The 21,575-nt window shown below is 32.1% G+C and overlaps 2 protein-coding genes across 2 annotated transcripts in view; one reads left to right on the top strand and one right to left on the bottom strand.

Moving 5' to 3' along the window:
- The window catches only part of LOC140434535 (uncharacterized), a 102,748-nt gene extending 91,131 nt beyond the window's left edge, over positions 1 to 11,617 (bottom strand). The window contains exons 1-5 of the mRNA XM_072522874.1: positions 11,439 to 11,617; positions 11,204 to 11,371; positions 8,096 to 8,276; positions 1,581 to 1,810; positions 1,144 to 1,393 (exon numbers count right to left, since the gene is read on the bottom strand). Of these exons, the coding sequence (XP_072378975.1) occupies positions 1,144 to 1,393; positions 1,581 to 1,810; positions 8,096 to 8,276; positions 11,204 to 11,371; positions 11,439 to 11,518 (909 nt within the window). The 5' untranslated portion in view covers positions 11,519 to 11,617. The remainder of the gene's footprint in view (positions 1 to 1,143; positions 1,394 to 1,580; positions 1,811 to 8,095; positions 8,277 to 11,203; positions 11,372 to 11,438) is intronic.
- LOC140434534 (uncharacterized) overlaps positions 11,611 to 21,575 on the top strand; it is a 126,630-nt gene continuing 116,665 nt past the window's right edge. The window contains exon 1 of the mRNA XM_072522873.1: positions 11,611 to 11,692. Coding sequence (XP_072378974.1) covers positions 11,688 to 11,692 — 5 coding nt within the window. The 5' untranslated portion in view covers positions 11,611 to 11,687. The remainder of the gene's footprint in view (positions 11,693 to 21,575) is intronic.

Below are 21,575 nucleotides of genomic sequence, written 5' to 3'. Positions count from 1 at the left end.
TTAGGAAAAAAAAAAGGTTTGATTCGCTGTACTGGTTTTATTTCAAAAATCGTTTATTATTGACTAAGTTTCTTTTGAAATATTTTTGGAGCTTGTTAGGCATTATGAAAGTAGGATTTTTTTGCTACTTTGAGTAGTTTTAGATAGCATTTTCTGTACGTATTGATATAATCAGAGATGGGAATTCTGTCATTAAATTTTTTAATATATAGCAGAGAACGCATATTCTTCGCAGATATGCGAATGCCTTTGGTAATCCAAGGTTTGTAATGTTTTGGCCTGATGTTTAATAGAGGAAATGCTTTATTAAAAATAGATACAACTCTATTTAGAAAATCACTAACATTACAGTACTTAAGAAGAATATCTACTGCGGTTTGAATGGGCTTAAAGATGGTAGAGGCACATTGTTCATGTCAGTAAATTATAACGGAATATTTATAATAACGGAAAGGAGGTCAGAACATAAATCACTTATAGCTAGATATATAACAGGTGTTAAATATCATAGTTTAGATATTACTATCGAGATGAACGTTGTAGAAATCAAAGTTTAATTAATAAGATAAATTAGTTAGCCATAACCGTATTTTAAAATATCTAGGTACATTTAATAGTGGTTCCAACTTTATATATTGGGAGATTTTTTTAAATAACCTTATATTTATTATTTTAACAAAGTTTAGTATGAATTTTATCGTGGCTGAATGAATTAAATAATCAAAAGCTAGTAAACTAAGTATACATTTGACAATGTAGTTTTATCTAAAACTGTTCATTCTAATTTTATTTGGGTGTAAATTAAATTGTTGTTTATTTAAACTACTTCTTTAGCAACTAATTCTTGAAAACAATGACTATATTTGTATCTAATTAAATTAGTTTTAATTTAAAGCCAAAGATCGATTTTTTAATCTTACACTGTTGCGTTTGAAAAAGTCGTATTGTAGTAAATCCGCCAGCCTACTGAGAAAACGAGTCGACCTTCTACTCTACATGATAATGTCATTTTCCGTTATAATGTTTGTAACTTTGTAATCCCATTATGATTTGTAATTATATTACAACAGTAACTAAACTGCATTTTTTTTAAATAATAATTTCACGAGAATATTAATAAACATAATCGTATAGATAACTTACCAGTGAAACTTTTCTTCGCAACATTTTTGTTAAATATACTCCAGTGTCTTCTCCTTCTCCATCATAATAATTATCTGACGTAATACCGTCCATCTCATCATCTGTTACTGACTTTTTATGTGTACGTTTGGATCTCTTTTTTCGTTTTTTAGATACTGGCGTATGAGTTTCATCATCTTCGGTTATATCTGTGAGACCAGAGCGCTCTCTCATTTTTTGTTTTCTCTCTTTAACATCATTGGGACTACGGCTAGAACAGATTTTATGATTTTTATTCTGGTTCAATACGTAAGAAAAATTTGTGGTTGATTAACGGGAATTAAATAAAACAAAAAATGAAATTTATGAGCAATCTTTGTGATATTAAACGTTCAACAACTTTTTGATTATATCATCAATTTTTTATTAGAGAAACAAATTAAGTTATATAAACTTACGGTCTAGGTTGTCTTTGATATACTAAATCAAAACTATCATAGTCTTCAACTTTGGATGGTTTTTGTTTATCCGATTCTTTGACATTAATAAAGATTCCACTTTTGGGTTTTTTTACTTCTAGTCCTTCTTCATCAGGTCGTTCCGGAGAAAAAGGTTCTATGCTCGGTGATGGAGTTGCTCGTCGAAGAGCCACTTTTGCCGAACTAGGTTCTGGTGAAGGAACAGCAAGCTAAAAAATCATAATACAATATTAATAGTAATATTGCTGTATAATCTTAATAGTGATAATGAAAAGGTTGTTAGTAGTTTTTAAAAGTTAAATATTTTTTTAATAGTCGAATAAATTTGCTAGAACTTAGAAAATCAGAAAACTAGAACAATAGTAATCTATAAAGAACCAACAAGATGAAAACTAGAAGTCGATGGAGTGAGCGTTAAACAAGCAATGGAAATAAAGTAACTAGGGATTACATTGTTCAGCTATAGAGACGTTGAAAAAGAAGTCAGAGATCAAGTACAAAGAGCAAATAGATTGGCAGCATGCCTTAGTAACACTATATGGCGTAAGCCGGCATATTAACTGTAAGATGAAATCCAGAATCTACAAGGCTAGTATAAGACCAATAATAACTTACGCGTCAGAAACAAAATCAACACAGGCAAAATACAGAGAATGCTAGAAACAGCAAAAATGAGAATACCCAGAAGAATCACAAAAAAACACGCTGAGAGATCGAAAAAGGAGTAACGGAATCAGAACAAAATGTAATGTACAGGTGATATACGGGTGGACACTAAATAGAAAAAAAGTGGTACAGTAGGTGGTACTGTAGACTAGCGCGAAACTTCGTACTATGTTTTCTGCACTACTATTTTTTTATCTGTAAAGAGAATTTCATTGTACTGAGCTTTACCGTACAACGACAACAAACGTCTTGATTTTTTTTCCTATTTTGTTTAATGCAACTATAAGGCGTTGTCTTGTTTATCGAGTAAAAACCCTAAGTCCCAAATCTTGTTTGATAATGTAACTCATGGTTTTCAGAGCAATATTTGTTTCCCGAGCAATAATTTTTTGTTTTCGGGCAGGATTTTTGTTAATTTTTCTCTTTACATCGTTAATAACGTGTGGCGCCCGAGCCGTACAAGGCCGGCCAGATATTTTACGGTCACTTACTCAAAAAATAATTTAACAGTACAAAACTAACAGTACTTGAAGATTTTTCAATATAGCTTTTAACTTTTAAAACAGAAGTCTTTTAGGCAATTGAAGGGTGTTTTACAGAAGATCTAAATTAGGTCATATTGTATTAAGGTTTTGCATGTTTGTAATTAAATATAATTTTGATTTCCAGTAACAGTTTCCACCATAAAACTACGGTACTCGTGCTTTGCCCATTAACGCCCAAATTATATATACTCATGGACAAGTATATCGAATATTTTGGAATTTTCCAACTTTTTTTTTGTAGTCACTATTATTTTAAAATAATTTTAAATTACTGATAATACTCATATAGTAGACTGATGTACTCAACTGGTTTAAAATATTTTGATGTTTATTTTGACGTTTATTCAGTGGTTAGGTTCGTACATTTTATAATAAAAAAAATTCTTCACGTAAAGAAAAAATCATACTAATTCGGTTATTTTTAGTTTAATTTATTAAGTTTAATTAAATATTGTTTTTATTTAACTAAGTTTAAAATAAGTATGCCACCAATTCGACACTGCGCTGAAGCCCAAGTAGCACATATTGTAATTTTCTACGAGAAAGGACATGCACAAAAAGATATCGCACGACGCCCAAGGTGCACAACCGCAATTGATGACCGTTTTTGGTTCTTAATTTTACACGAAATCGTTAATTGACATCGATGCACCTCAGAAATAAGCTATTAAATGTTAGACAAGTTACTTAAAGCCTAGACGCCCCGCCAAAGTTCCACGTCTTCTCCAAAATCATAAAGCTCGTCGTTTGGAATTTACAAGAACACATATTTAGTGGAATATCGACAACTGGAAAAACGTTCTTTTCACTGATGAGACCAGAATCCTATTATGGAAGCCAAATGGTCAAAACTACGTCTACAGAAAAGTTGGAGAACGGTTCGCCAGCTGCAGTTCCGACCAGACCGTTAGTTTTGGAGTTGATGGCATAATTCTTTGCAAAGGTATTAGTTGGGAGGTACGTACCGCACTTGTGGAAGTGATTGGACGGATGACTAGTGATTCTTACGTTTAAAACATCCTGCAAGATCATGTTTTGTCATATGTTGGTTACATTGGATATAAGATTTACGTTAATGCACGATAATGCTTGACCACATGCCGCTGCCATAGTGAGTAATTATCTTGATGAGGTCCAAATTCGAAGATTGGATTGGCCACCGTTTAGCCCGGATTTAAATCCAATAGAGTACATGTGGGATCACCAAAAACGCAGCATACGACAAAGAATCCCCGTTCCAAATACGATAGAGCAGCTTCGGGGGAATACTCGTTACTGATCATGCACTTCTTTCAGTTAAAACGACTTGTTTAAGCAATTTAAATTATCATTTTAGTTTAGAGTAAAATAACCTTATTTACCTAATATTAAACATTTATTTTTTTCACAATTTTCTCCGCATAAAAACTTAAAATTGTACTTTAAACATTGTTAAAATAAACTCTATTTTACAATAAACAACATGATTGACTAGAATTTATTTTAAAAAAACAAAAATTAGAAAATTCCAAAATATTCGATATTTTTGTGTATATATATTTTTTTCAAATTTCAAAATTATACTTATACATACATACATAATTATTATCATTAATATTGTTCTTAATATGGAAATTTTCATAAAATTGTTTTATATAATTTGCATTTTTGAATTTTGACCCGTCCCCATAATTAATTGCAAGTATGTATGAATGAGTTAAAAATATTTATGGGAATTAATATTTTTATTTGAGTATACTAAAATAAGTTTATGTTATATGATATTGTATCAAAACAATTTTTACACAATGTTAATGTTCATTTTGCATAATATGTTTACAATTTTTTCCTGGCAATCGTCACTGCTCTCTACGTTTCTCCGTTCCAAAATTAACTGTGTTAACCGATACTGTGGGTATAATTAACAATTAAAAAACACCGGGGTAAATTGCATATAACTCAAAAACTATTAACTTAAGACAAAAATGGTAAGAAACTTTTTCCGGAGTAAAAAAGGAGGTTTGTGGAATTTGATTTAAAAAATTATTTAAACAATTTCTGCCCAAAAACTTTGCACGGCACCCTTCATATTTGCTTAAAGGGGACATTTTTGAACAAAAATCCGCAAAGAAACCGAATCAGAAATATTTTTCATGTGGGAGCGGTCTCACAACATGGACTAATAATTATAGCTCTCGTCATTGTAAATAAATATCAGGAGAACTTTTTACAAAATGAGTTAATCAAAAATGGCTTAACCTTTTTAAAAAAGTCTTTTTAACCTATGACGGCCGATATCCAATCAAGATATGATCAGTGGGCCTCAAATAGTGGGGCGTTAATATTTAATTCCGATCGCTTGAAAAGTAAAAATATTTAATTTCCTGTATTTTATGTTCAGTAATAATATTGGATTTTACTGTATCAAAGGCAAATAAAATGAATATAATATGTATATACAGGGCGTGTTAAAAGAAGTGGGACGGAATATTTTGAATACGCGAAATTATTTGTCGACATCGAATGTTCATCAAGGTCTCTATAAGTCTCTATTTTACGTAGAGTGAAAATTATACGAATGGTTTTGCATGCAGTAAAATTGGAAAATACTTGCCAAGTTGCTGGTATGTCCAAATTTGAATAAAATACATCCAAGACTTTACTTTCTGTAGACACTGTATTAAATATAACCTTGAAACAAGTTGACACTAAATTACTTTTGAATTTTCAGCAAAACAGAAGGTTTAAACAGGTATAGTCCAGTAATTAATACCAAAGCTATTGAGAGTATGCAGTCCAGTAATTAGACCGAAGGTACTTTATCGTTTAACTATAACACACACCACAAAGTCCGAATTGAATTCCCGAAACACTATTTTGTTACTTCTTTTTAGCAAACGATTTATCCTATTCATTGTCCGATATTTCACTATTAGAGTCGTCACTATCTGAATTGTCTATCCGAATAATTAGAGGCCGGACCTCATCTATAACTCGATCGGCTTGAAAAGACTGAACGAATATGTCTTCCGTATGGTATAATACAATTTTGCCATTGTTCTGCCTTTATTTGCTCTAGCGATTCTTTGCATAAACTAAGAACGCTAGCGTCATCTGTTGTTTTGGATGCATGTTTATCATAAAAATGTTTGGCTATACCCCAAACTAACTCAATTGCATTATAGTGGCAATGGTAGGGCGGAAGTCGAAAAACTTCATGGCCATATTTAAGAGCCATTTGGTCAGTAACAAATTTATTTTGAATTTTGTGCTCTCCACACCTTTAAAGTAAATCGACTTTTAAAAATATGTCACTGTGATAAATTTTCTTTTCTGTCAACCACAACTTTATTTCTTCTTTTGTCCAGCTGCTTGAAGGAAACCTCTCTTCTACTCTTGAGTATTAGGATGCATTACTTAACACTATTATGGATGGTCGCTCCAATTTTTTTAACAAATTTTCTTCAAACCATTTTTCAAAAATATTTGCATCCATATTTCCGTGGTAATCACCTGTATTCTTTGTGGACGAAAAAATTAAACTTGCGTCAGGAATAAAGCCCTCATTTCCAGCATGAAGTATAATGTAGCGTTTACCATTACGGGAAAGACTAGAAGAATAACATTTCGTGGTGCCATCTTGCCAGGATGATTTTGACATATTTTGTTTAGTGAAAATCCAAGTTTCATCTAAAAATACCACTTGCCTCGGACTATCAGACGTTTTATTGTTCATGTATTTTCTTAAAAAAAGCCACCGTTTTAAAACAGCATTAGAGAGTTCACACAATACTTGTCTATTATTTGTCTTTTTATATCGAAAACCTGAATGTTTTAGCACTCTCAACAAACTTGTTAAACTAATATCGCACAGTTCCTTGTCTTTTATTTTCTGTAACACAGCACTAATTGTTACATGTTCTTCGGCTTTATACATATTATATATAATATTTTTAATTGCAAGTTTAATTGACTGGTGCAAATCTAAAGTTTTTGGATGTCGACGATTTCTTTTGCTTACTTTATTAATTTTATCCTGACTCATGTTATTAATTCTTCTGAATTCCCTCTCTGAGATACCGCAAGCATCGCATGTGCGTTTCTGAACTGCCATAACAGATGTCAATGTACCCATATTATTTTTTTTCCAAATTAAAATAACTTTAGACTTTCAGAACTAAACGCCGTTCTTCTGGAGATAACACTCTACGTTTCGACTGTATTTTATTTTCTTCCAAATACCGCTTCTTTACTTTAAAATACCGATTCACTTCACTACTATAAAAAAATAGGTACTTATAAATAACTACTAATATACCCTAAAAAGGACGAGGGTTGTACAACAGACAAAATAATTGAACACAAATTATTTAACAGCCAATGTTAACCGGCATAAACACTGCATTGATTGTTTTTTGCTGATTATTTATTTTGCTAAATTATTAAATAACAACAATACAACCCACGACCATTAATTAATTTTTAACGATAAACAGAAGTAAAATATGATGACAAATTTGAATTTGATCTACTTTGTCGATAACAGTGTCGTTAACAGAAAGATATTTTTAAATAATTTTTCTATGATTGTGTGGATTTAAGAAATACATTACTAAACAAATTTTTAAAGTGTGTACAAACGAGATTACAATTATTATGATACATGATACTCCTTATTTTTCAAACAATATGTTCTTGTAAAGGCATAACTTTAATAAAACTACCCTACATTATACGACATGTCAGAAGAATTTAAAAAAAAATAACATGTAATAAATTCACTGTTTAAAACCAATAAACGATAACTTGTTAAACAGTGCTAATTGCAAAAACAGAGCAATAAAATGTTATTTATAAAGGTAGTGTAAAATATATCGCCGCTTATCTGGTCCGCTAGTAATAAAGTTACCAGCATTTAATTGCAAAGCGGTCTTCTTAGGTGGAAAATATTTTAACATATTTTTTTTCAATCACGTTTTTTTAACAAGTAAAGATTTTAAGTAATATATGGTTGAATGCTCGAATTAATGAACTTTAATGAAATAAAAGACAGATATCTCGGGCACAGTTTTTTATTAAATCTTGCCCAAGTACTTTCGCTCCCAGAGCATCTTAAGGGGAATTTTGTCAAAATTATAGGCTATCCAGCATTTTTATGAATGTCATAAACATTAAATAATACATTTACACGTAGAAGTAAAGACGTGATAGACACGTTTATTTGTCGACAAATGTTGAGTTTTGAAATAAGTAATAAGTTTAGCAAGAATTTTAACAATATATTTTTATAAAATACAGACTTACCGTAATATCGAGTTTTCTTTTTGATATGGGCCTAGGCATTAAAGCACTTGCATATTTACAATGATATCGATTTGTTAACGGTTTGTTATAGTATTCTTCTTTGCGTTTTAGGGGAGAAACGTATACACGTCTGGCTTCACCTGTTGGTGCCTCATAAACATATTTAAACCCTAGTCTGTGACTAAAAAAATGTCTGTACATTAGATATTTAAACAAAGTAGTACATTAGATATATAGTTAAGATGTGTAACGAATCAATAGTTAATGTTGTGTACAGAGTGAGCCGATAAATAATTTTAGAAAATAAAATTGTTAAAATACAAGATCGTACTAAAAACCCAAATAATCCAGAGAAATAAGATAAAAAAGCATCCTGTTGGGGACTTGACTGGCTTGACCTGGCCAGATATCTGAGAAGATTTTGAGTTTTATGGACCTTGGTTTCAACAACCAAAACCTCCAAAAAGATGCTTCCTGTATAATATACCAGTAATCATATAAAAAGTATAATTACAAAAAAATTATACTTTTATTGCGGGAGAGATTTGTTTTCAATCCAGAGCTTCCGCATATGTCACTCTAAGGAGACCTAAGAAGGTCTAAATAAGTATAAGCGGATGGCAGGGGCCCTGTATTGAAATAAAATCGCAAAAGTCTTTCTGCTTTGTTCATTTATTTATTTTCGGAGTATTAGAAACAAAGCATGCCAATTGTAGATTTTTCTTGTTTATGAATTCATCGATCTGTCTGGTTTGTAAAAAGCGCAGTAGACAAATATTACAATTTAGTTTTACCAAGTAAAAAATCTTCGAATTTCTTTCTACTATTTTTTTTACTTAGAAACAATTAGTAATTACATTATTATTTAAAGGATAATGTATGGTGCAGATGGAAGTGTAAAAGTTGGTGAAGGAAATGAAGGTACTAGAAAAAGAAGAGTTGCAAGAGGAAAAAGGAAAGTGAACAAATTACCAGCTATGTAACTTCTGAAAGAGCTCTAGTTTTTGTACCGTGTAAGCACAGTAATAAACGTTTCGCGTTTAGGTTACATACAGATAATAAAGACGAGAGACGAGACATAATTGCCAGTCTGATTCCTATAACACAATTATTGGTGGTGGTAATTACTTCAGTTAATTAAAATAAAAAACATATAGTATAGGCAAATATAGACAAATATTATTATAGGCGAAAAAGTGCATTTTTGGTTTGCTGTTGAAGAGAAAAGAGAAGGTGACACTACCAAAAATAAAAACTGAAAAGGAACTGAAAATCTAAAGAAGGAAAGTGTTCGAGAGTACATAAAAAAGCTCTAAAGGAACTTAATAACATTACAACAAAAAGAAGTCCAAAAGATTATATTTGAGTAGTGAGTTAAGTATAGTAAATTAAGTAAAATGTATGATCAGTGTAAAGAGGAGTTAAAAGTGAAATGCAGCATGTTTATGAGGATTTTTGTAAATGAGTTTAACATAGGTTTTAAGTCACCTGCCTCCGATACTTGCAGTACGTGCTGCCTTCTGAAAGAATAAATTAAAAGTGCACTAGCACACTGAAAAAGCGCAGCTAATGGTTGAAAAACAGATTTATTCAAAAAGCTCAAAGGCATTTTAAGAGTGCCTGAAAATGGATGTTCCTTATTCTATTGGCCTTTGCTATGATCTTCAACAAATTCAGCCACTACCGTAAAGTCCAATAATTCAAGAAGTTCTACCGATGTCTTACACTTGGACTGAGGAGCAGACAGAAAAAGATAGTGTGGAAATATCATCGGCTCTTTTTAACTATTTAACAGACGCTGATTTTCAGGACTGTTCTGTACTAAGTTGCCATGGTTGTATTTCTCTTCTACAGTATTATAAGCAAGGTACGAGCACTAGGAAAAGATTGGATACTGCTTAATACTAAGAAGCTAAGTGAATACTATAAAGAAATCCAATTAAATAGGGAACTAAAGAATACTGAATTACTCTACCGAATAAGATGTTCAACTATTTCGAAACAAGGGAAAAGTCTTTTAAAAAAATTGTGTTGGTAAGAGGCTTGAAAAACTGCAGGTATAAAAAGAATCTTTTGTAGAGAAAAAGAAAGAAAGAAAGAAAATCTTAGACAAGTGAGACTGAAAAAACTCCCCCTTCATCATGTGTTAACTAAGGAAAACACCAATGATGTTGACAAACTTTTGAAAAATATGTTTGGAGAGGACTGGCCTACTTCTGACCCATGCCTTAGTATAAAAGTTTTATTTTTGATGAACCCACTACAGCTGCTGGTGAGGAGGAGGAAGAAATAATAAATGTGTAACTACCTCGACGATGAGCGATGTGACTTGCATATTTAAAAAACTGTTTCTTTGTTGCATTAGCAATATATTATGACAATGATGGTCACTTAGGTAAAGCCTTTATTACTTACTTATTATTTTATAAAAAATAAAAGTTTATTCAGAAAAGCATAGTTCCTTTAGTTTATTGTTTTATTAATTTTTTTACATGGAAACCAGCTTATGTCCATAACATTTTACATGCAAACCGACTTATTTCAACTGAGTTCGTGCAAAAGGTCTTATGGCCAAAACAAAATCAAAGTTTTAAACTATTTTTTAACTACCTTAACTGAGATAGGTATTTTAATCTCATGTTTACAACCAATACTATTGCATAACGTTGATTAGAATTGCTTTACATTTATTAGAATAATTATTATTTTTCAGAGCAAAGTTACAAGTTTTTCACCCTCCCTGAAAAATTACTTATTTGTAACTTAAGCTTTTTTGTATTTTACCTCCTTAATTATTACTTGTCACGACTACAAACGACTTTCGAATTATTGCCTGTCGGCGTTGAAAGCAGACAGTTATAGTGTTTGGTGAGAAAGATATGGATGAACGCAGGGACTCAACTACGTTATTTAAAAATATAGTTTACAGGTTGAGTTTACTTATTCTACTAAGATATGTAATTTTTGGTAATTTTGCTGCTTTCGGTATTTTTAGACTATTTTTAAAGAAAAACTCTCATATTTCATGAATGCAGACTACTCGGTAATTGATAAGAAATGAAAAATATGATCAATGATAAATGTAGATGACCATTCATATCAATTTACCTTATAGTGGGCTCAATTTTAGTACTAACTTCACTTTCTTTGTTACATACACAAGGAGGAGTACAAGGCTTCTTTTTAATTGTACCTTTTTCTTTTTTCTTTGCTATTTGAACTGGATCACCTGGTTCTGGGGTCTTAGGCCGTCTAAGTAAAGTAGGTCTAGGTAAACTAAAAAAAGATTTATTATATATAAAATATAGGTATATGAGATAAGAAAACTGTAGAAATAAATTACTCGGTGGTGTCTTCATCATCTCTATCATCATCATTGTGTTTTTCTTCCAAAACCGGTTTTTTTCCCTGTTCGTCAACCATAATCAACAAATAATTTGGTCATATAAAATAAAAAAAAATCTTTTTGAGCTCAAAATATAAAATAAATTTTGATTAACGAGATTTATAATGTCAATGTCATTTACAATTAATTGTACATGTCAAATAGTTTTGCGTGTTTTAAAATTTAAGTGAACATTTTATCAGAATTATGAGGTATTTATGTATTTATAAAACCTAATGTTATTGTTATAGAAGTATGTATTTTGTCTTTTTGTTATGAATCTATATTTTTCCTGCATTACATAAATTTTTCTAATTTTGTTGTGTTAAGAAATATATATTTGAGCGTCTGACACCAATATCACAGTATTTCCCCTTTTTTTGTCTATTAGCATTTCCTGAATATATTCTTTCATCTTTCTATTTTATTGTTGATGTATATTAGTGGTGCTCCATCTTTGCTTTTAAGAAATAATATAGAATAACTCTACTTTTATGTACCTGGTGCGTTACCTTTTTGCCTTTATTACCTTTGTATATTATATTAAAGATGTCTTGTTTTTTTTAGATTCCCTCGATTGTATTACATTTTTAATATAGCCAGGTTTTCTTAGCTTGTTCCATTTTGTTATAGCTTTATCTATCTCCGTTTATACTCATTCATATTTTTCTCAATATTTTTGTTGTGTAGTGTTTGAGGTATTGTCCAGCTATGTTTTGTGAGGCCTTTTTGAGTTTTAATATTATTTATTGTCCGGTGATTCTGTTGTGTATGCATCTTGATTAGGATTTTTTGTATTTCTTCCTGGATCTTAGAGTTTATATGTTTTTATGTGCATTATTAACTACCTTGCTATTTATATTTTTCTTTCTCAGTAAACTATTGTTTCTTTATCGTCGGTTAGCCATCTTACCTCGCTACAACGTAATATATCTCATTTTAACCTATTCATTGCCTTGATTAGGTTTGATACATGTTCTGCTTTGTATAGTTCCACGTTCCATGTTTTTATTATCTGTTTAAACTTTCTCAGATGGATTTTAAGCTCCCTTTCCTAATTTAAACTTTGCTTGGAACTGAGGGCCATTGTCATTTTTATAAAAATTATCAAATTTTCTAAACATAGGACATAAAAATATCTTTACTGTTACCAGCTCCTTTCCTTAAATCTTTTGGGGGCTGGTGAATGAAGGAAAGTTATTAAAAACCCCATAGATTACGTTTTAGTAAGAAAAAGATTTCAAATCTCTATTAAACCAGCAAAAACATACCCTGAGACTGATGCAGTCATAGACCATAATCTTCTTCTTGTAGTGCCTATCCGTTTCGGATGTTGGCGACCGTCATAGTCCATATCTCTAACTTATTTCTGTGATTATATTCATTAACCCTTTAAGAGCTTTATAACTGTCAGCGAACACCAACGTGTCATCTGCGTATCTGACATTATTGATACATTCTCCCTTAATTCGAATATCAGCTTCAATATTTTCTGCTTCTTAAAATATTTCCTCAGAGTAGATGTTGAACAGTAGGGGAGATAGTATGCATCCCTGTTGGACTCCACGTTTGATTCTGATATCATCAGTTTCTTCTGCCTATATACGGATAGACGATGTTTGATTCCAGTGAAGAGTGCTAATAATTCTTAGGTCACAGGTGTTTATCACAGGTGTTTCAATTCATACAATATTTGTTAGTATACACATGAGTTTGTCGTGCTTTACTATATCGAACGCTTTATGTTAATCAATGAAGTAGTGTTACCCAAAATCGGTCTTGGTCTTGCAGTTTTGGTCTTGTTCTTGCGTTTTCGCAAGACCAAGACCAAGACCAAGATAGCCTAATTTTAGCAAGACCAAGACCAAGACTGACCCTGCAAGATTTACGAAAGAACAAGACTAAGCCTGCGAGACTCTTGCGTCTTGCAGTTAGGACGGAGTGTCGTTTTAGCGAGTATTGTAGTTCGGGTATATGCTTAAAGACTGTATGAGACGCAAAAAAATATGTAATAAAAATTTGAAAAACTGGACTTATGCGCATTACCAACAATACGATAAACATACATCAAAATCATCAATCAAAAAATTTATTAAAAACAACATATTTGACACGTGCTCAGAGGTCATAATTACAATGTAAAAATAAAATATTTTGTACATTCTTTTCCAGCATACGACTTCTTCGCTCTGAAATTAATTGTCCAGATTTTGAGAATAGTAGCCCTCTAATCATAAAATAATCTTGCATTGTTATTGTAATATCGTATCCAAAATTTTTAAAAATATGTCACCTTAGCTAATAAAAAATATAACACTTATTATTACCGACACCCACTTAATAATTCAATTTTTTTCCCAATATAATTTAGTTAGGAGGAATCTAAATAAACAAATCTTATCGGCCTAAGACTAAACATTATTTCTGCTGAGTGTGCGATGAGATCATTAGGTTAAACCAAATTTGCTGAAAGAGCGCGACTAATATTCAAAAGTTTATTAATAACAGATAATGTCGTTTGCCGTGTAAACAAAATACCGAAATATTTAGAATAACGAAGTAACGATATATAATTCTCGGTTTGTTATTAGATACTTAGGGTATTGAAAGTAACGGACATTATAGTTACTTTTTTGACATCACTAAACTTCATTTGACAAGTTTACAATTTGATATGGGGGACAAAGATTCAAATAGCTTTAGTCGGAGTAGTGAGCGTTGGAATTATAGATCTAAAAGACCTAAAAGCAAATTTGATGAGTTTTTCGAAATAATTCATGCATCCCAAATTGCTTTGTTTAAATTGTGCCTACATAGAAAGGTTAAAATGAAAATGAAAAACAGAAACACTTCACGTTTAATGAAGCATCTAATATCTTTTCACAAAAAAGAATTACAAATATTTCTTCCTGAAAAACCAAAATTCTAGTTCCTAAAAAAATGTTCCTACTACTTTATTTTGGTAAATTAATGTATTTATTAAGTAGATATCTCCTTAATTTAAAATAACTTCTTTTGATTATCATTGTTTTCTTACCCATTCTTTATTTTTTCAAGTTAGTTTTTTATATAAAAAGTAGATCTAACATTGTTACTAACATTTATGTTGCTTTAATAAGTGGAGATTATAGTTTGTTATCTTATCACCTAAACAATATATGCCCTTGATACTTGTATGTGGATTTTTGCCACGTACCAATCTTTTTTAAAATTTCCATTTCGTATATGGTGGAGGTCTATCAATACCTTTCAAGTTTATGTCATTAATTTGCTTTTTTTTTGTGTTTTAACCATGTTTGATTGACTTTCGTGGGGCATCGTATATAGCTGGGTTAGTTAGAGCATACGCACGGATGGCTTAGATCGTGCCTTCAAACTTCCCTAGTAACGTTTAATAAATAGCAATAGGCTAATGGGTAACTGCAAGACTTGCAAGACTCTTGCTGCAAGACCAAGACCAAGACCGGAAGTGCAATACCAAGACCAAGACCAAGACCAGGTGTATTGGCGCAAGACCAAGACCAACACTGTCTAAGTCTCGTCTTGTTCTTGCATTTGGGCAACACTACAATGAAGCATGCATAAAGATCACACTTCACATCTTTACATCGTTGAAATAACATTTGTATGTTAAAGAGGACCTCTCTCGTACCCACCGCGTTCCGAAAATCAAACTGTGTACAGCTGATTTTTTCTTTGCATAGTCTATATATCCTTTAATGTATGATTTTTAAAAAATGTGTCTCATTAAGCTAATGATCCAAAAATCATTACAGAATATTTTTGTTAGTTAGATCATATATCATTATGTAGATCATAATCCGGTTGTTGTAACATTCGATCTTCGATTCAAAGAACTAACTGCACGTTACGATAGAATCAAAGACAAAGTTCATTTTTGAAAGATTCATTTGTAAGAGATTAGCTATTAAAAAAATTAACGAAGAAATAAATATAAAGGTTATTGATCCAAAAGAAGATTCGAACGGAAAATCGGAAACATTTAAAAACAATGCTGAATGCAACGAAGAAGATCCTAAAGGGAAAGAAAAATAGTATAACAACAAAATCATGGATGAATGATGAGATGCTGCAATTGATGAATAATGAGTACTACAAGGAAAAATAGTACTCAAACAAGTGAGAAAATAGAAGAATATTGGAAAAACATGATGATTTCAATCTACATAGGACGGTAAGAAAAACTGGCCTGCATCCGAAAAACGAACCACAGCAGTATCCTATTAGATGAAGAAGTAAAATTATCCTTGACTTCAACAAGAAAATAGAAACATGAAAACAGTACAAACAGGAATTATTTAAAGATGGGAGGAAAACAGGAAACATAGAACAGTAGAAAAACTGGCCCCAGTATAGCAAAAGAATAAGTCATGAATGCAGTAAAGTTGGCAGAAGATAATAAACGACACCGGTCATGACGACATACAAGCAGTAGTTAATAAATTAGTCCCCGAAGATCAATTAGATATACTAAAAGGCTTGTAAAACAAATGGTAAAAACATGGAAGCTTGGAGGTTAAAAATGATATAAGTAACAGAATAGAAGCGTTTGAGATGTGGGCTTAAAAGACGTTGGGTCGATAAGGTTACGAACAACGACGTTTTAATAAGAATAGACAAGGAAAAGTAGGTATTAAATACAATTAAAATAAGAAAATTGCAGTGTTTGGATTATGTCGTGACAGGTGAGAGATATGCGTTGTTACAGATCATTATACAGCGAAAGATACTGGGCAGAAGAAGCATAGAACAATGACGTATATCGTAGCTTAACAATTTAAGACAATGGTATAATTGTAACTCTGTTAAGCTGTTTAGAGAAGCAGTATCAATGGTGAAGATAGCCGTAATGATAGCCAACCTTTTTAAAGAAGAACGCAATTAAACAAGAAGAAGAATACACATTACTTATACCTGAAATCGGCAATAACTCGCTAAATTTTACTCTACCAAATTTCCTTTTTGTGGCTTAACCCTACCTTTCTATTTCATATAACAATAAATTCTGATCCTACCAATCTCCAACCAACCTACCGATCCTACCAAGCGTGTTTAAATGCTGCGACTGTTAGAGGTTCCTGTCAGTTTTAGTCTTTAGTCTCTAAGAAAGGTTCTTATCTATTTATCTATTCCTGGACGTAAACGAGCATTGGATGATAGTGAATCGGTAACAAGTACAGAGTCGACTATAGTTTTAAGCCTTTTACAACGTATTCTATAAAATAACCAAATGTAAATAGGCTTACACCATTAGTAAAGACCTTATTCTGTCAACTGCGATTGAGATTGTAAAAACTATGTTTGAAGATAATTGTGCCAAACAATTGCAATCCATACCTCTTTCAAATAATACTGTCGCCCGCCGAATTGATCACATAACCAAAGATATACAGCAGCATCTTCTTGAAAAGTTGCGTGACAAACTGTTTTCGATTTAGCTTGACGACATAATAGAAGAACTACTTTCCTGCTTACCTATAAATCTCAAATCAGTAGCACTGACTTTGTTTGATATTTTAAACGATTTTATTAGTGAGACAAACATAGAGTAGAATAATTGCATTGGAGTATGTACCGATGGTGCTCGTACAATGTCTGGAAGATTCCAAAGTGTACAAGCACTTATGAAACAAAAATATTCGCAATGTGTCTAGACCCATTGCATAATCCACAGAGAACCTGACTTCCAAAGAAATGAATTTTGGTTGCTAACCGTGGTTAGCACAAACATTGTGCTAACGACGGTTATAACTATAGTATAATATATAAAAATGTGTCCCCAAACATCAAGAATATTTAATGCACTTCTCAAAGATATGGGAGCAGAACATTTGATGTTGCTATTTTATTGCCAGGGCAGATTGTTATCGCATGGAAAATGTTTACAACGTATTTATGAGTTAAAAAACCGCATGGTTCCAATTCCAAGCCAAAAAGTTTCGAGATGCTTTATTTGTAATAAAATTTATTAACTTGATCGACATATTCGAGAAATTAACTACTTTGAATCTAGAACACGTAGTTGGCGCATTGACCTAAATAACACAAAATTAGAACAAGTTCACAAATTCAGATACTTAGGAGTAGTACTAAATAATAAGTTTGATCCAGATATAAAAACAAAACACGAATAGAACAGGCTAGGAACATGTACAATAAATGGAAGCAATATATCTGTAACCGAAAACTAGGCGTAGGCATCCGAATTAGGGTTATTAAATTCTACGTTTGGTCAGTCTTTCTGCGTAGAGTTAAAGCCTGAACATTTAAATTAAAAACCATGCCTTTTAAATGAAACCTTATAGCAGAATGGTCAGAATATCATGGACACAAAAACATATAACGATGATTAAGGAAAGAAAGACCTCGTACCTAGGCCATACACTGAGAAATGACAAATATAGCCTGCTACGAATTATAACTAAAGGGAGGAATGAGGGTCCAAGAGGAGCATGCAGAAGAGCCATGTCATGGCTTCGCAATATCAGAACTTGGACGGGCATGAACATTCAACACTTACTAAGAATGGCGCAGAATAGGAAGCATTTTAATATAGTGATTGCAAACCTTAAGTAATGGAATGGACCAGAAGAAGAAATAATCTATAACTTCAATGAGCAATCACACATATGTTAAATACCAGTGATAAATTAAGTGCTTTTTGGAGAAAGTTGGAGCGAAAAATGTTTGCAAATATGAATAAGTGCACAAGTGCATACAAGAAAGAACAGTATGTGAAAAATGTTTTTGTGACAATATAAATGGCACAGAATTTTAAAAATTGCTTGTCGACAAATTAGTAGCAAGTTACGAGTGGGTACGGGATCCATTTTGAACTTTAAGGTATCTTAACTGCAGAAGAAGAAATCTTGATAGACTTTACTGCAAGCGGCAAAATCAATAGAGAATTTAATAAATAAATCCCACTTCGAATTTTGTAGGGGAGTGGATGATGCTTGAAAAGAATATTTAGTATATTATTACCATTTTCAACATCCTACCTTTGCAAAGCCGAATTTTCTGTGGTCGCTGTATAATGGAAGAATAAAGATATGGTTAGATACATAGCTGGATACATCACCTCCTGGATTGATTAACATATTAAATTGTGGTGTATGTCGGTTATTGGTTATTTATATACATACATGGAATAGAATATAGATGGCATTACTTAATATATTAATTACAGCTTACGAGTAACTATAACTACATCCCGAATGAATGAACTATTATGATTGGCTAACGAACTAATATTTATCTAAACTCGATTATAGTTTCACATCGTAACATCTATGACGAATCGGTCTATCAGTAGGTCAGCTTTGCGTGGTAAACAAGGCCACGCTTAGATTTATTTGCAAGTATACCAACTCATATGAGATGCAGAATAAATAAAAATAATGGCTAAAATATTTAATGAAATATACAAGGCAGGAAAAATACCAGTAGAGTGGCTCAAATCGGAGTTGGTGCCATTGCCCAAAAAACCAAGAGCAAAAGTTTGTGAAGACCATAGGACCATAAGCCTATTGAGCCATCTGCTGAAGTTGTTTTAAAAGTCATCTTCAAAAGAATTTACCGGAAATGCGAGGAACACATTGCGCCCAATCAGTTTGGATTTGTAAACGCCGTTAGTACGAGGGAAGCTTTATTTAGCGTGCAGTTATTGTTTGAGAAATGTAGAGATGTCAGCTGTGATGTTTTTGCATGCCTGATTGATTACAAGAAGGCTTTCGATAAAGTAAGGCGTGAAAAATTATGGAAGTGTTGAGGAGGACAAGGATTGGGTCAGGATTGGATCAGGTCAAAATCTTAAGGGGAGTGAGACAGTGGTGCATAATTTCACCACTGATATTTAATCTGTACTCAGAGCACATTTTTGAAGAGGCGCTAAAAGGTATTGATGAAGGCATCTCAATAAATGGAATCAAGCTTAATAACCTGCGGTATGCAGATGATACAATAGTGTTAACCAATACCATAGAAGGGCTGCAAAACCTAATAAACAAAATAACGGAAACAAGTGAAACATATGAACTATATATAAACATTAGCAAAACCAAGCTAATGATTATCAGCAAGAAAAACATAACTGGAGCAAATCTGTAAATAAACCAAATGAGAATTGAACGTGTCTCACAGTACAACTAGTTGGGAACTATAATTAATGAGCGTAGGAAAATACCCAAGAGATTAAATGTTGCATCGGAAAGCCAAAAAGTGCATTCTTGACTATGAGCTCTGTGTTTAAGAGCCATGACCTCACCCTAGAAACAAAAATAAGGCTTCTTAAATGTTACGCGTACTCAGTTCTTCTGTACGGAGTATAAATGTGGTCATTGATGGCGGAAACTTTAAGGCGAAAAACTTTAAGCTTTTGAGCTATGGTTATACAGAAGGATCCTGAAGATACCGTGGACAGACAAAGTCACCAATGAAGAAGTACTACGGATAATGAACGCAAATGCGGATTTGGTCTACATCGTGAAGGGCCGTAAGCTGCAGTAATTGGGACATATAATGAAAAATTAAGGCAGATATGAGCTACTTCAATGCATTTTGCAAGGTAAAATTGAAGAAAAAAGGGCCACATGACGAAGAAGAATATCCTGGCTTGCTAACCTGAGAGCATGGTATAGAAAGACCTCAACACAGCTATTCCGTATAGCAACCAACAAAGTCATCATAGCCAGAATGATCGCCAACGTTCGGAACGGACTGGCACCCTAAGAAGAAGAATGCAAACTCAAGTATTTTGTTAAACCTGACACACTAGGTGTGTCCCTAATTCTGATTGAAAACAATTCCAATTAGAACAATAACGCAATGTAAAATATTACTTAGGGATTTTTTATGAATCTTTTTTCTACTTCCTTACTAGTAAATTGTATATTACCTACTATTTAGATGCTAAGTAAATACATCAAAACAGATACTGACACGTAATGACTAGCACGTAATAAAAAAATTACGCTTCAGTTCTATAAAAATGTGTAATATCACATAAGCCTTGTAAGTCAGTTGGTCGAGTTACCATGGAAACGAATTAACTGACGTTATTTTGACAGATAAAAAATTATTAATCTGTCAGTGTAAATATTCGGCTATTTTTTAGGAACACCGCCTATTTTGTTTAATCCTACCACCTGTTTCGTACATGGTAATTTAAATACAGATAAATAAACTGAGTTCATCGAATAGTGAAGATGAATTTAGTAGCACACCACCCAATATTATGCAGTTAGCTGCGAACGCCACCGATAACCTATTACCAGAAAAATCTAGAGGAAGATATATGAAAAGGTATATCAGTAATTTATGGATTGGCGTAAAACAAATAATGTAAAGTCTTTTTATGAAAATGTACTCTTGGCTTATTTTGGAGAAATCGCTAAGAAATTTAATCCATCCTCATTATGGGCAATATATTCTATGCTAAGAAATGTTATAACTTTGAAAAATAATGTTAATATTAAAAATTACCCGAAATTGCGAGCTTATCTAAAAAGGCAATCAGAAGGTTTTAAAAACAAAAAATCTAATATTTTACATCCTGATGAAATAAAACTTTTTAAAATAGAGCTCCTGATGTACAGTACTTGTTAATAAAGGTATGTTATTTAAAAGTATAACATAAATGTGCCTACTTATAATACTTTTATTTTAAGGTTATTGCAATTATTAGAATATGTGGAGCTTCTAGGAAACAAGAGTTAAAAAATCTTAAAATTTGAGACATTGATGATTTAAATACCATGTTATTGGTTACAATTCCTGATACGAAAACCAAAATATGTAGATCTTTCGTTATTTCCGGAAATTTCTATAAAATCTGCAAACAATATATAGAAATTCGACTACAGATTAGCGATCCGCAAATAAATCAATTTTTTCTTAATTATCAAAGAGGTAAATGTACGAAACAGGTGGTAGGATTAAACAAAATAGGCGGTGTTCCTAAACAAATAGCCGAATATTTAAAGTTACCAGATCCCAAAATGTACACAGATCACTGTTTAAGACGAACTTCTGCCACTATTTTGGTAGATGCCGGTGGTGATTTAATGGCTCTTG

The sequence above is a fragment of the Diabrotica undecimpunctata genome, chromosome 2, assembly GCF_040954645.1.
Source record: "Diabrotica undecimpunctata isolate CICGRU chromosome 2, icDiaUnde3, whole genome shotgun sequence".
In the NCBI taxonomy this organism is placed as follows: domain Eukaryota; kingdom Metazoa; phylum Arthropoda; class Insecta; order Coleoptera; family Chrysomelidae; genus Diabrotica; species Diabrotica undecimpunctata.
This window is presented reverse-complemented; position numbering and strand designations above follow the sequence as displayed.